The sequence below is a fragment of the Ambystoma mexicanum genome, chromosome 3p (assembly GCF_040938575.1).
Source record: "Ambystoma mexicanum isolate Mex_15411 chromosome 3p, UKY_AmexF1_1, whole genome shotgun sequence".
Lineage (NCBI taxonomy): Eukaryota > Metazoa > Chordata > Amphibia > Caudata > Ambystomatidae > Ambystoma > Ambystoma mexicanum.
In genome coordinates, this window is record NC_090925.1 from 546,704,823 (window position 1) to 546,717,650 (window position 12,828).

Consider the following 12,828-nt stretch of genomic DNA (forward strand, 5'->3'; position numbering starts at 1 on the left):
AACCATCTTGAACTTGTCCTTCCTGAGGAGTTTGTTCAAACCGCGCAAGTCCATGATGGGTCTCAATCCCCCGTCTTTCTTCGAAATCAAAAAATAAGGGGAATACCATCCCTTGTACCTCTCCGCTACAGGCACCAGTTCTATGGCGCCTTTCTCCAGCAGGGCTTGAATTTCCTGCGCAAGGAGTGGATCCGGACTCTGCAAAGAGAGGTTCCCCGGTGGATTGTCGCGAGGCCTGTGCCGAAAGGGAAGACAGTAGCCGTGGGTTATGATCTCCAGAACCCACACATCTGAAGTAATGGCTTGCCACTCTACAAGATGCTGCGCCAGCCTTCCCCCAACCGGGGAACCATGGGACATGGCCTCATGACTGAGTGGGAGCGGCTGCGGCGTTACCTGAGGGCAAAGAGGCAACTGCCCGAGCGGCCTTGGCACCACGGGTACCCTGTCGTCCACCTCTGGTACCCCTGCGTTGGCCTCTTTGACTGCCAGCTCCTCTCGCTTTACTGAAGGACGAGTAATAGCGAAAGGAACCACCCCTCCACTGCTGTCCCCTAGGACGAAAAGGCAGAGGTTGGCGAACTGCAGCGCCCAACGACTTCGCTGCAGCTTTTGAGGTCTGCAACCTCTCAAGGCTCTCGTCAGCCTTGCTGCCAAAAAGGTGTTCTCCGTCAAAGGGCATGTTGAGGAGCCGGGACTGCACATCAGGAGCAAACCCCGACTTCCGCAACCACGCAAACCTGCGTATCACGGGGCTCGCCGCCATGGACCTACTGACGCATTCAGCTAAGTCCAAACCCGACTGAATGGACTCACACATGGCAGCCTTACCATCCTGGACCATAGCAAGGAAACCATCCCGTTCGTCCCCTTCGGGAATATGTTCAGCCGCTAACGCAACACAGTTCCACAGAGTGTGTGTGAAACGAGACAAGGCACAAATGGAGTTGGCCGCCTGAAGCGCCATACCACCAGAAGAAAACACTTTCTTCGCCCAGCCATCAAAACGTTTGTCGTCCCTATCAGGAGGGATGGCAGGGTACGACGCCTGCTTTGCCGGGGCCGTGGCCGCCTGCACCACCAAACTCTCCGGCGTGGGGTGCCTGGTCAAGAAGCAGGGGTCGCTACTGGCTGGACGGTATTTTCGCGACAAGGATCTGCCCACCGCCGGGAGACTCTCCGGAGCAGTCCAAGCCGCCGCCACCCTTCTCTGTAAAGCCATATGAAACGGCAGTACCGGGTCAGTTGGGGGACCAACATCAAGGATGTCCGTCAGATCATCCTGCACAAACTCCCCTGGGGGAGCAGACCATCCCAAGTACTCAGAAACCCTAGCCATAAGGCGCCGGTACGAGGAATCGGCATGAGAGCCAGGCTCAGGCCTACAAAACTCCACCTCCGGAGAGGTGTCCAGGCCACTGGCATCATGCAGTGACTGCCTCAAATCGTCAAACTGACTATGGCCCGAGACAATTTCATCTGGAACCTGACTAGGAACCAGGCCATCAGAATCCTCATCCGCCTCTGAAATATATTCCAGGTGGCGAAAAGAAGGCACCCGAGAGTGCTTTCTCTTAACCAGAGCCTTCCTAGGGGGTTCCCCCGTGCCACGGGGTACATCCGACATGAAATGCGTCGAGCGAATCGGCACCGACGTCGAGAGAACAGGCATCAGCGCCGAGAGGATCGGCGTCGAGGAAATCGGCGTCGACGTCAGATGCAGCGCCGCCAGCATCGGCGGCGTCGACACATCCCTCGAAGCCGGAGCCCCGAGCGTGTTCCTCAACGACCTGAGCGTCGACGGCTTCGACGACTTCCTCAGAGCCGGAGCCTCGAGAAAGCCTGTCGACGCCCTCGACGCCTTAAACGTTCGATGTCTTCCTCGAAGACCTCACAGGTGCACACGGTCTCGAAATCATCGAGGACCGGGACCTGGAACGGGTACGTCGAGAACGAGTCTCCTTGTCCGAACGGGACCTCTCCCGTGACTCGTGCCGACCACTCTTGCGAGCGGTGTCTCTCGACCTCTCACGACCGACCCCACTCGGGGGCGCGGACGGCTTAGTACCCTGCGACTCAAGAATCGCCAGCATTTTCTTCCCGAAAGAAGGAGTGGCGAGACCGACTCCTAGAAGGAGACCCACGAGACTTCCGACGATGACGCGGAGAGTCACCCAGCGAATCATCTGTCGAAAGCCCTGCAGACTTCGACTTCCGGGGCTTGGACACCCGACCTACCGACAACTTCTTCTTACGTTCCCATAAGGCTTTGGACGTGAGCGACTGGCAGTCGATACAGTCATCCGTGTCGTGGGCCTCCCCGAGGCACCAGAGGCAGGCGTCGTGCGAGTCCGTCACCGACATCTTGGACCCACACTCCCCACACTTCTTGAAACCCGGACGCGGGGTCGAAGACGAAGTAGAAGACATCTTCACACGAAGGATTTTCACAAAACGAACAGGTTCGAAGAACCGAGAAGAACAGAACTCCAAAGAGTCGAGGCGTTAACCGAGATTCACGAAGCAACACGTTCGCAGAAAAAACGGAACTGAGGCTACGGGCGTCGTGCGTCCTACTTATCACATCGGATGACGTCGGACGAGGTCCTCGACGACGGCGCATCAACGTCATCGACGCAGGACACAGATGCCGAAAAAAGTTTCCGAAGCAGCACAGCTGTGGTGATTACATGTCATAGATATGGAATACGTCGGAGGACCCAATCCCCTCGAATAACCACAGAACAGCTCCCCTAAGACACAATGAGTCCAGCCCCAAGATGGTTTGGTTGCAGTGCTTAGGTTCAAGGCACCTTCCAGCTGAACACCCAAAAGAAAAAAAGATGAAGACTCCTTTGGAGCAGGCGACCTCAGGACACCTCTAGGATGCGAAGACGAAATATTTCAATGGGAGTTCCCATGGTTAAGCGGCGAGAGGCGATCTTCCAGAGACAAACAAAAGCATACATCCTGAACGGCCTTCCTCGATGTAAGGCGGCAGATAATGCAGTCGCAGATGTCTTATTGTACAAGTTGAAGATCCTCCAAGTTCCAAGGATGCACTCGGAATGGCAACAGCTACATCTAGGTTGCACAGGAGAGAGCTGGTCAGTACACCAGTTGGTCTAGGGACACTTTAGAAGCCTCAGAATGTACATATTCTCGAGCACGGATACAAACTGGCTGTTCCCACTGGCCCAGGGGTCAAAGCACTGACAAGGCACTTCTTGAGATCAGGTAGAGGAGCAGGACTACACCGGGACTTCTCTGGACTTGGTGCTGGACCGCTGCAGGGGTCATCCTGAGGCTGCTTTTCGAAGAGGACTTGACTCCAACATTGATCTGCAAATGGGCTGCAGGAATCCTTTTATCCAAGATCTTGACTGGAAGCTTGCCCAGGTCTACCAATGGTAAGCATGTGCACTATTCAAACTGGCCGCGGCTATACAATCATGGATAGCGACAGGCCACATCTGCCTAGCAACATTCAGACACCAGGATGTCTACTGGAACCAGGCAGTTCCATCCCCAAATCCGGGCTCAAACAAACCACCTCTTTGCCTGAGAAAGAAGCAGTTTGCCTAGAAAAAGTCTAATAATTGATGCCAATTCCGGACCCTAGAGTGCAGGAAGGAGGCCAAAGAACAATATGATCAAAAGACAAGCAAAACTCTTGTGGCACGTCATGAGTGTTAGTTACTTTTAGTAGCCATTTGCAATAACTGCAAAACTGCACAATAAAAAGTGTAAAACATGGTACAGAAATATTCCCTGCCACCAACTCATACTAGGCACATTATAAATGAAATAAAAAAAATGACTGTGAAAAAGTATCCTAACCACACTTCACTTGAAGGTGATGTGTCTAATAGTAACAAAACAAGAAATTCACTATATCAGTATTGATAGTCTTATGGACTCAGTTTCCCCATTACAATGAGTAAAAATACTAGGGAAGTAGAGCAAAAAGACTAGGGAAGTAAAGCAGAAAGCTTTACTTAACTCCCAAAAAAATTCCTAACAAGCATGGTGTAACCAAAATGAAAAAACTGCCACAAGCCTACCCACCCCAACACGTCATAGCTGAGAGAGGTAAGCCAGGAACAAAATAAGACACTTTAAAAGTCTCCCTTCCCTTGTAGCCACTTGGGATACTAAGGGCATCACATAAAATGTGAGTTGTATTTGCAGGGGGCCTTCAGTAGAAGTCCCTTTGGCAGTCTGAAAACCAAGAAAGCCAGCAGAAAATTTAGCAGTCCTGCAAGTTAGACAAAAGAAAACAAAAATAGAATTGTGCCATGGCATGTGCCAAATGGTTTGTCCAGTCTCAATACCCCAAGGGGAAACAGCACACATTTCCAAAGGCAGGTAAGCACCCCAGATTCAGTTTCATGAGAAGAGTCTGGAGTAGGTTCACAGTTCAACAGGAGTGAATGGGAAAAGTTAAAGGGCCATTTGCTTTAATGGAGTTAAGTCTGATCTTCCCCACAGGTTCGAATTCTGCAATGAGCGACCTAATGCAAGGCCAGAGGAGACAAAAATGAAGTGTTAAAGGGCGGAGGATGGAACCAGGACCCCAGAATAAGAAATGGAAGAACAGGAGGGCCACAGTAAATGGCTATGGGGAATGCGGTAAAGACTCGTCTCCAAGGAATCTCTACCATAGACTGGGTGTTTGGGGGTATTGACACCTGAGGGCGAGTACCATGAATAATTACCCACCGCGGGACCTGAAGGTAAGTACTCCAGTCTGTGGCTTCAGTGAAAATTGCTCCAGCAACCTGAAACAACCAGTGATTATTTTACAAGGGTATAGTTTTCAGATTATAGTTGCTAGGGATTTGAAACCCTGGGTCAGCGATGATCCATGCGGCCCAAAACAAATCAATAAAGGCTCTTCTCAGGGCCTGTACCCATAATCTTGCAACAACGATTTCAGCAAGGACCCTCAGGAAAACTCAGGAACCCTTGAAAATGGCTTCCAGCAGCTCGACAAACAAAAGAAGGCAACAACAAACAGTCCCATGCTAGAGACAACAGAGAGTGTCAAAATGGGACGTCCTAAGCTGAAGATCTGGCTGTCAGTTGACCCATCAACCGCCCTTTGGACATCAGCAGTGGCCCACAGCCCATCAGAGGATTCTGGTGGTAAGCAGTGGATGGTGGCAGAAAACTGCCCAAACAGTCCCAGAGCGTAGGGCTCAACCCACAAGATGTGGGGAGTCATTAATCTTCAAGAAGCCCGGACTGTAGTTCTCAGGGGAAAGAAAACAAGTCACAGCACATCGACTATTGTTAAGTGAGGGCTTTAAAAATGGCAAAAGCATCAGGAAACTATGGTAGAATTCCTTTAGCAAGTCGGCAGAGTTGCCACCTCGAAGGTACAGGAAAGCAAGAGAGTGAAATGGGACAGGACAAATCCTAAATACCCTTTGTACAAAGGGGCTGGCCAAGGGGCTGGTCAAAGGCCAGACAATGACTAAAACAGGCTGGGGCAGAGTCTTGCATGACCAACCACACTGTTTTGTTAATAGGACTGCCAGCTAGTCTTAGCCATCACAAAAGTAGTGATAAGGATAACCCATGGACCTATACCGGCCTAAACCATTTACAACCAATATGCCAAAGAGCCCTTGTGGTCAGAATGTCCATTTGAGGCCACCTTGTGGTCACCTAGACAAAGGAAACCACTTAAACACAATGGAAGAGCGGGGTTTTAAAAAAATTAACACTGGTGGCCCAATGGTTACCAAAAAAGTACAATGGGCTACTAAAGTAGTCCAATGGCCGGAAGATCTGGTGAAGATCAAACTAAAGGATAGGATAAAATCACCCTAGAGTAAAAATGGGGTTCCTAAGAGGCATACCTAGGACTAGACGCTTTAAGGACAAGCAAATACAATATACCAAATATAAGGCAAAAAGGTATGTAATGGCTTTGGGACTTCAGGCGAAGTCCCTCTGGCCACCAAAAATGGATCAGGTCCAACTCTCAGCCCCCATATTCCTGTAACCCCTGCAGCTCCACCACCCTCACTCCCCAAGTAGACTCAAGGAAAAGTGGCAGCATTGCATTAAGATATGCAAAGTTTCTTAGTATTGACCCCGAACCTTGGATTTGATAGTTCTTCTTTAAATTAAATGTTTACCCATTTAATATGTAGCTAAAATGGATTCATGTAATTGTGTTCCTCTGAATAAATTACTTCTAGAAACTAGATTTTTTTAAAAGTAAAATGGTCAATGAAAAATATACGTATTACTCTTTTTCTGCTTTAGTCATTATACATTAAGACATCTTTAAAACTTCCAATTCAAGGTGCAAGTACGTTGATCAACTTAACTAGTCATAAAGTAATTACCTTTTCGTCTGTCTTCAGTGCTGGTTTAGGAGGTTGGGGCTGTGGGACTTTAAAACCCATAAGTTCTAACATATTTTCAGCGGCATTGCGTTTAGCCACTTTTTTATTGGTGCCATTCCCTTCAGCAGTGTGGGTGCCGACTTTTACCTTGAAGAGATATAAACCGGAAATAGGGGGTTTGGTAAGTAACTTGTTGAAATTAAAGAATTGAGGGAGGGAAGCAAATTTGTTTCAGAAACAAATGTACAAACCTGCATGACAAATTCCCTTCGCCTTGGAAGACCACGCTCAGTGATGAGCATATATTCTGGCTCTTTCTCTTTTTTGGCTTGTTGTATTTGAGCAAGTCTGCTAATCGGATTCATTCCTTGGCCGTATTCTGGGCTGGTTTGGAGCTATCAATGGATGGGAAAACCAAACACTACAAATTAATAAGTAGCTTTATTATATGATTGAGCCACAATGAGCAGTTTCCAAGAACATTTTACGTCTTGCAAGTTTAGACAATTCTTTGTAAATCACAGATCTGCAAAACTTCAGTGGTTATGAAAAGGTAAACAAACCTTTTCAAAAGGCTCTAAACACAGGGTAAAAGGAAGATAAAGCTTCTTACAACTCAATGTTCAATCTTATTTGTCAAAACACTTAACATTACAGGATTTTCCAGTCACAATACAAACTTTCTTTTTTATTGTGAAACTATGGAAAATTAGGTGTTTAATGTAATCAAGAACCACATTGGGAAGGCAGCAATTGAACAATGGATGTACACAAATCACTGAATTGCTCTGAAATTAAAAAAAGGAACATTATTTGAAGAGCAGTTATTTGTATACTTGGTCCTTGAAGGACCACTGACCTAAGCACATCTGAGTTCTGAGGCTATATAACAACCACTCTCTAACATAGATCTAGTTAATACAATATTAAGGATCTCAGTTGATAAGTGAGAAAAACCTCTTGGAAGAAAAGCAAATTGTAACCAACCACTTGACTAGAGAGGGAACAGTCAGAAACGTAGACACTGGTACTCTAAAGGAGGTATTCAGTCTTTTGGTTTTAAGAAATGTTTTGAAGAAGCAGCCAAAGGTTGCATGTCGAGAGGTTACTTAAACTGAAAATGAACAATTTTGTTTGGGGCTGCTTCAGTTCGATTCAGCTGTTATTTCATCCAATGGTATGCAGACAACATTTGAGGAGCAGGGGAGATCAGCAGTAGGGAGAACTTCAGCTTAATGAAGGTGAAATTACGGCATTCAGTACCTTCACAGACTACCCAATGAAGGAGAAATTACTCACTGTATTGATCTTTCTATGGATTCTTCAGTGGCAGATTCCTCATCTTGATAGATATTCATCATCCAGCTCTGCTGCTCGGAATCTTTTCGCCAGGGGGCATAGTGGACCTCGACTCAGCCATCTATCATCTATCTGTCTTGCCCAGCTCCGGTTCGTCGGCTCCGGAAGGGACTTCGGGCTTCTTATATATAGCACATCACTACGCCCCATGCTTCAGTTTCTCTCTCCCCTCCACCCTGCGCATGAAAGCTGCAGAAGGAAAAACCACAGGAAGAGGCTAATCCGCTGCTAAAAAATTTAAGGATACATCCAAACAGGGCGACGCCACACAACCATGATTTTTTATTGAATGAGAGAAGCGGTCATCTAAGAGCGATCGCCAGATGTCTTCTTGTTTGGACAGAAGCGACAGGTCATAGAACTTTCTGAGCAGGGAAGGATGGGAGGGTTTATGAGGAATCTGCGGGAGAAGAATCCATAGAAAGCTTACGGTGAGTCATTTCTCCTTCAATGGATTGCCTTTCTCCCGCAGACTCCTCATCTTGATTGAGTCCCCATGCAGTTAGAATGACGGAGGAGGGCAGAACATTTTAATTAAGTAGATTCTGTAGAACCACCCGACCAAAACGTGCATCAGCTCCCCGTGCACCATCCAATGCATAGTGCTTGGTGAATATATGAAAGGATGACCAAGTGGCTGCCAGACATATGTCCCTAACAGGAACCCCTTTTTGCAGGGCTGTAGATGCTGAAACCCCTCTGGTTGAATGAGCCCTGATGCCCGCTGGAAGATCCATGCCTGCCGATTGGTAACACTCAGATGCGTTAATGGTAAAGGTGTTTATATAGCGCACCGTCACCAACAGAGTTGGTCTCCAGGCGCTCAGGCGGATCTGTAAACAAAAAGGTGGACAGGGTGGGTTAGTGGGTGAAGAGGGCGTTGGAAAGTGAGGTGGTGTACTGCCTAACAAGCACTAGGGACTGCATCTGCAAACCTACAGTCCCCTGCCTCCTTGCACTTACTTAGAACCGGCCCCTCCGGCGGCACTTACTTGTGCTTTGCTTGCCATCTCCCTTTCCCTCCCCCTGGCACGTCTCCTTCCCCTTCCCCTTGAACTTGACCGATCTGAATGACACAAGGCCTAGTAAGATTGTTTGTTTTGTCACCTTTGTATTCCCCTTCCTTGTCTTGTCGCATCTAGAAACACTTGTGCTACAACTGGAGGGAACAGTTTCCCTGTCAAAGCCGCTCAATTGTGGAACTCCCTCCCGCCTACCTTAAGACTTGACCAAACATACCCACACTTCAGATTAAACTGTATCAAGTGACTCTAAGGAAACATGCTATAGGTTAGCCTTACCAACCAACTGACCAGTAGCCAAACAGACCGCTCCACCGTATCTATCTGCTATGTAAATGCATTACCTGCTGTATTGCCATTGATCTTTACGCTTGCGATTGTGTAACCTTGTAACTTGTTAGCCTAAAGCATTCTTGTCATCGCGCCCCGATACCTTCGAGTCCGGGGCGCGCTACAAATAAAGAAACAAACAAACATAATCCTGCTTAGGTAGTGGAGTTATATTATCTTTCCCCGTTCTTTCCTATGTATTACTGACTATGGTCCATTGCTGCCTGTGCCCTCGAGGGTTGCCAGGTGCCATTGCTGGGTAATGCCATGTACTCCCTTTCGATTGATCTGTGGGTGTTCTTGTTATGATTGGTGAGGTTTGTTTTTAATTGATAGTGGATATGTTACATCTCTATACATCCTTATTTAATAAGGGTTGATTCAGGGATTCGGGGTAGCCTCTTCTCTCTGCCTAGTTCGTCTGTGTATGTCTTTATAGGCATTCTTTCTGGTTATGGGGTGAAGAGCCATGATTTGAGGAGTTTCCTTAATTGTAGGTGATCCTCTGGTGTTCTGCATGTTCTTTGGTAGTTTGTTCCAGGTTTTTGGGGCGAGGTGAGAAAAAGAGGATCCTCCGAGTTTCTTGTTGTGTGATTTGGGTTCCAAACAGATGACGCTGCTGGATCTGAGTGGCCTTGCAGTGTGATGTATGTTTAGTTTTCTTCTGATGAACTCTGCACCTTGGTCGTGGATTGCTCTGTGGGTTATGCACATTGATTTGAACTTGATCCACTGTTTGATGGGTAGCCAGTGTAGCGTTTTCAGTGCTGGTGTGATGTGTTCTCTTCGAGGTAGTTTAAGGAGCAATCTGGCCGTCGCATTTTGTATGCGTCAGAGTTTATTTAGGAGTCGTTGAGGCAAGCCTAGATATAGGCTGTTGGCGTAGTCTAGTCTGGACAGGATGAGGGCAATGACGGCAGTTTTGTTGGTGAATGAGAGGAATGGTGGGATCCTTTTAACGAATCGCAGGAGAAAGAAGGATTTCTTGATTAGGGTGTTCACTTGTGGCTCTAGAGTGAGTTTGTTGTCCATCAGGACTCCAAGGTTTTTTACAGTTGATGATGGGGCTGGGGTTTCACCAAGTTCAGTTGCCCATGGGATGTAGAGGTTGTCTTCTCAGTTTTTTGAGATGATCATCATTTCGGTTTTGCCTGGGTTGAGTTTGAGGTAGTTTAAGTTCATCCAGTTGTATATTTCAGGAAGGCAGTACTCTAGAGTTGCGTTGTCTTCTTGTGAGTATTGTATTTTGTAGATTTGTGTGTCGTCAGCGTAGTTGTAGCAGGTCAGGCCATGTCTTTCGATGATTTTAATTAGCTGTGACAGGTACATGTTGAATAGAAGTGGCGAGAAGGATGATCCTTGTGGGACTCTGCATGATTATTCGAGGACTTGATTTGTAAAGGTCTCATCCATCTTGTTTCTGTTCTATTCGTTAGGAAGGATCTGACCCAAAGTAAGGCATTGTCAGTGATTCCGAATTCTTCCAGTCTCATGATGAGGATGTCGTGGTTAACTTTGTCGAATACTGCAGAGAGGTCTAGAAGGACATGCACAAAAAAATCCAGCGTGAGAGGGTTTGTTTGGTTATGGCAAGGCCCTTTCGAGACAAAGAGTGGGCCACGAACAACTGGTCCCACTTCCGAAATTCGGATGTGCAAGCAACATAGAAGAGAACCCATAAACCAGGGTCCTTTAAGACAAGGCAGCAATACCTAGAGATGGATGGGGATGCACAATGTACTCGTACATCAATAATCGGACTGACTCAGGAAGTTTGCAAAACTCAGTATGACATGCATTACATACCGTAAAAGCATTTCTGATTGTATCTGCTTAGATTAACATGCTGTGCATAAAGTCCGACATCCAGTGGTCACCGCAAAGTATTGCATCTTGTCTTGCGAGAATCCAAAGGGGACGTCGACATGGGCGTGCCTGTAACACTATCCCTAACGTGATGTGTAGTGTACCCAAAATCCCTCACGCGTCGAGGTCCCTCCGATTGTATATATTCTGCTGTGAGGAAGCCTACGACTATCGTGAGTGAGTACAGAAAAGAGAGAAAGTAGTAAGACGTCTATGTTCCTTCCATCCGAGCGGGGAGGAAGGGTGGGCGCATGTGAATATAACAGATATAATCATCAGAAATGCCTTTACGGTAAGTAATGCATGTCTTCTGATGCTTGATAATCTGCTTAAAATCACATGCTGTGCATAGACTAGCGAGCAGTACCGGGAGTTGGAGGTGGGTTGTGAGAAGGAACAGTAGTGAAAAGATGGTCTTAGTACTGCTTGTCCCACCTGAGAATCAGACCTAGAATGAGTGTCTAGGCAATAGTGATTTGTAAAGGTGTGTACAGAACTCCAAGTTGCCGCTTTGCAAATGGACTCTAGGGGAACATTTGCAATGAATGCTATGGAAGCCCCAGTGCCTCAAGTAGAATGCGCTCCAGGCTTGAAGGGCAGTTCTCTCTTAGCAAGAGAGAAACAGAGTGTGATGCATTGGCAATTCACCTAGAGATAGTAGATTTGGAGACAGGGTCTCCTCCTCTACCTGCTGCCACTGAAACAAAAAACTGATTTGTCTTTCTTAGTGGTCGAGCTCTTTCCATGTAAAGCATGACTGCTCTGCGTACATCCAGTGTGTGCAGGCTTCTTTCTCCCATGTTTGAGGGGTTCTGAAAGAACGTTGGTAGTTCTATGGATTGGTTCACATGGAACATTTAAGGCGCGAACCTAGGGTGAGTGTGCAGAACCACCTTATCCGTGTGAACTGTTACAAATGGGTCTAGAACTGAGAGTGCTTGTAGTGCACTTACTCTCCTAATGGAAGTAATAGCTATTAAAAAGGCAATCTTGTAGGTAAGATCTTTAAGACTTGCTTTATGCATGGGCTCGAAAGAAGACCCCATAAGTCTAGTCAACACCACGTTTCGGTCCCATCCGGGAGCTGGGTTAGAAATGGTAGGGTGAATTCTCTTTACCCCTTCCATGAAAGCCTTAATAACTGGTATCTTCCACCACAACACCTTCTGTTGTGATGTAGTGTAGCTGAAAGAGCAGCTAGGTGAACCTTTAGAGAGTTAAAGACCAGGCCTGAGACACGTAAATGAGTCAGGTACAAAACAATATGTGTAGGAGAGCAGTCAATGGGGTTGATGCTCTTAAGAGTTGCACCAGATGACAAAACGCTTCCACTTACTGGAATAGCAATATCGTGTGTTAGGTTTTCTTGCCTCCCTGAGTATGTCCATACATCCCTGAGGAAGTTGCAGGTGCCCGAACTCTATGACTTCAGGAGCCAGGCCGCTAAATTCAATGTCTGTGGGCATGGGTGAAGTGTCTCCCCTTTGTCTTGCGACATGTTGTACAGGCAAGGCAGTTTCATTGGCGGAGATAGGGACATCTCCATCAGATGAGCAAACCAGGGTTGGCAGGCCCACATGGGGCCACCAATATCATTGTGACTGGTTCCTGGTGCATCTTGTGCACTATCTTGTTGAGTAGGGGAGACAGGAGGTGGGTAGGGGAGGGGGGCAGATGGAGCGTTAACAAATTTCCCTGACCATGTTATCCAGAGTCCGTTCCTCTTGGAACGGTTCTGGGGGTACTTGAAGGCGTAATCTTGGCATTCAGCTTTCTCCAGAGTTGCGAACAAGTCGATCTCTGGAAAAACCCATTCCGCGAAAACATTGGAGACAATGTCTTTGTGTAATCACCATTTGTACTCTATTGGTAGTGGGAAATCTCTGCTC

The 12,828-nt window shown here is 47.2% G+C and overlaps 1 protein-coding gene across 2 annotated transcripts in view; it reads right to left on the bottom strand.

Annotated features, from left to right (window-relative positions):
- The window catches only part of STAU1 (staufen double-stranded RNA binding protein 1), a 1,155,286-nt gene that overhangs the window by 473,204 nt on the left and 669,254 nt on the right, over window positions 1-12,828 (bottom strand). For both annotated transcript variants that reach the window (XM_069651277.1, XM_069651276.1), the window contains 2 exons: window positions 6,614-6,757; window positions 6,363-6,509 (listed from right to left, as the gene is read on the bottom strand). In XM_069651277.1, the coding sequence (XP_069507378.1) occupies window positions 6,363-6,509; window positions 6,614-6,757 (291 nt within the window). The remainder of the gene's footprint in view (window positions 1-6,362; window positions 6,510-6,613; window positions 6,758-12,828) is intronic.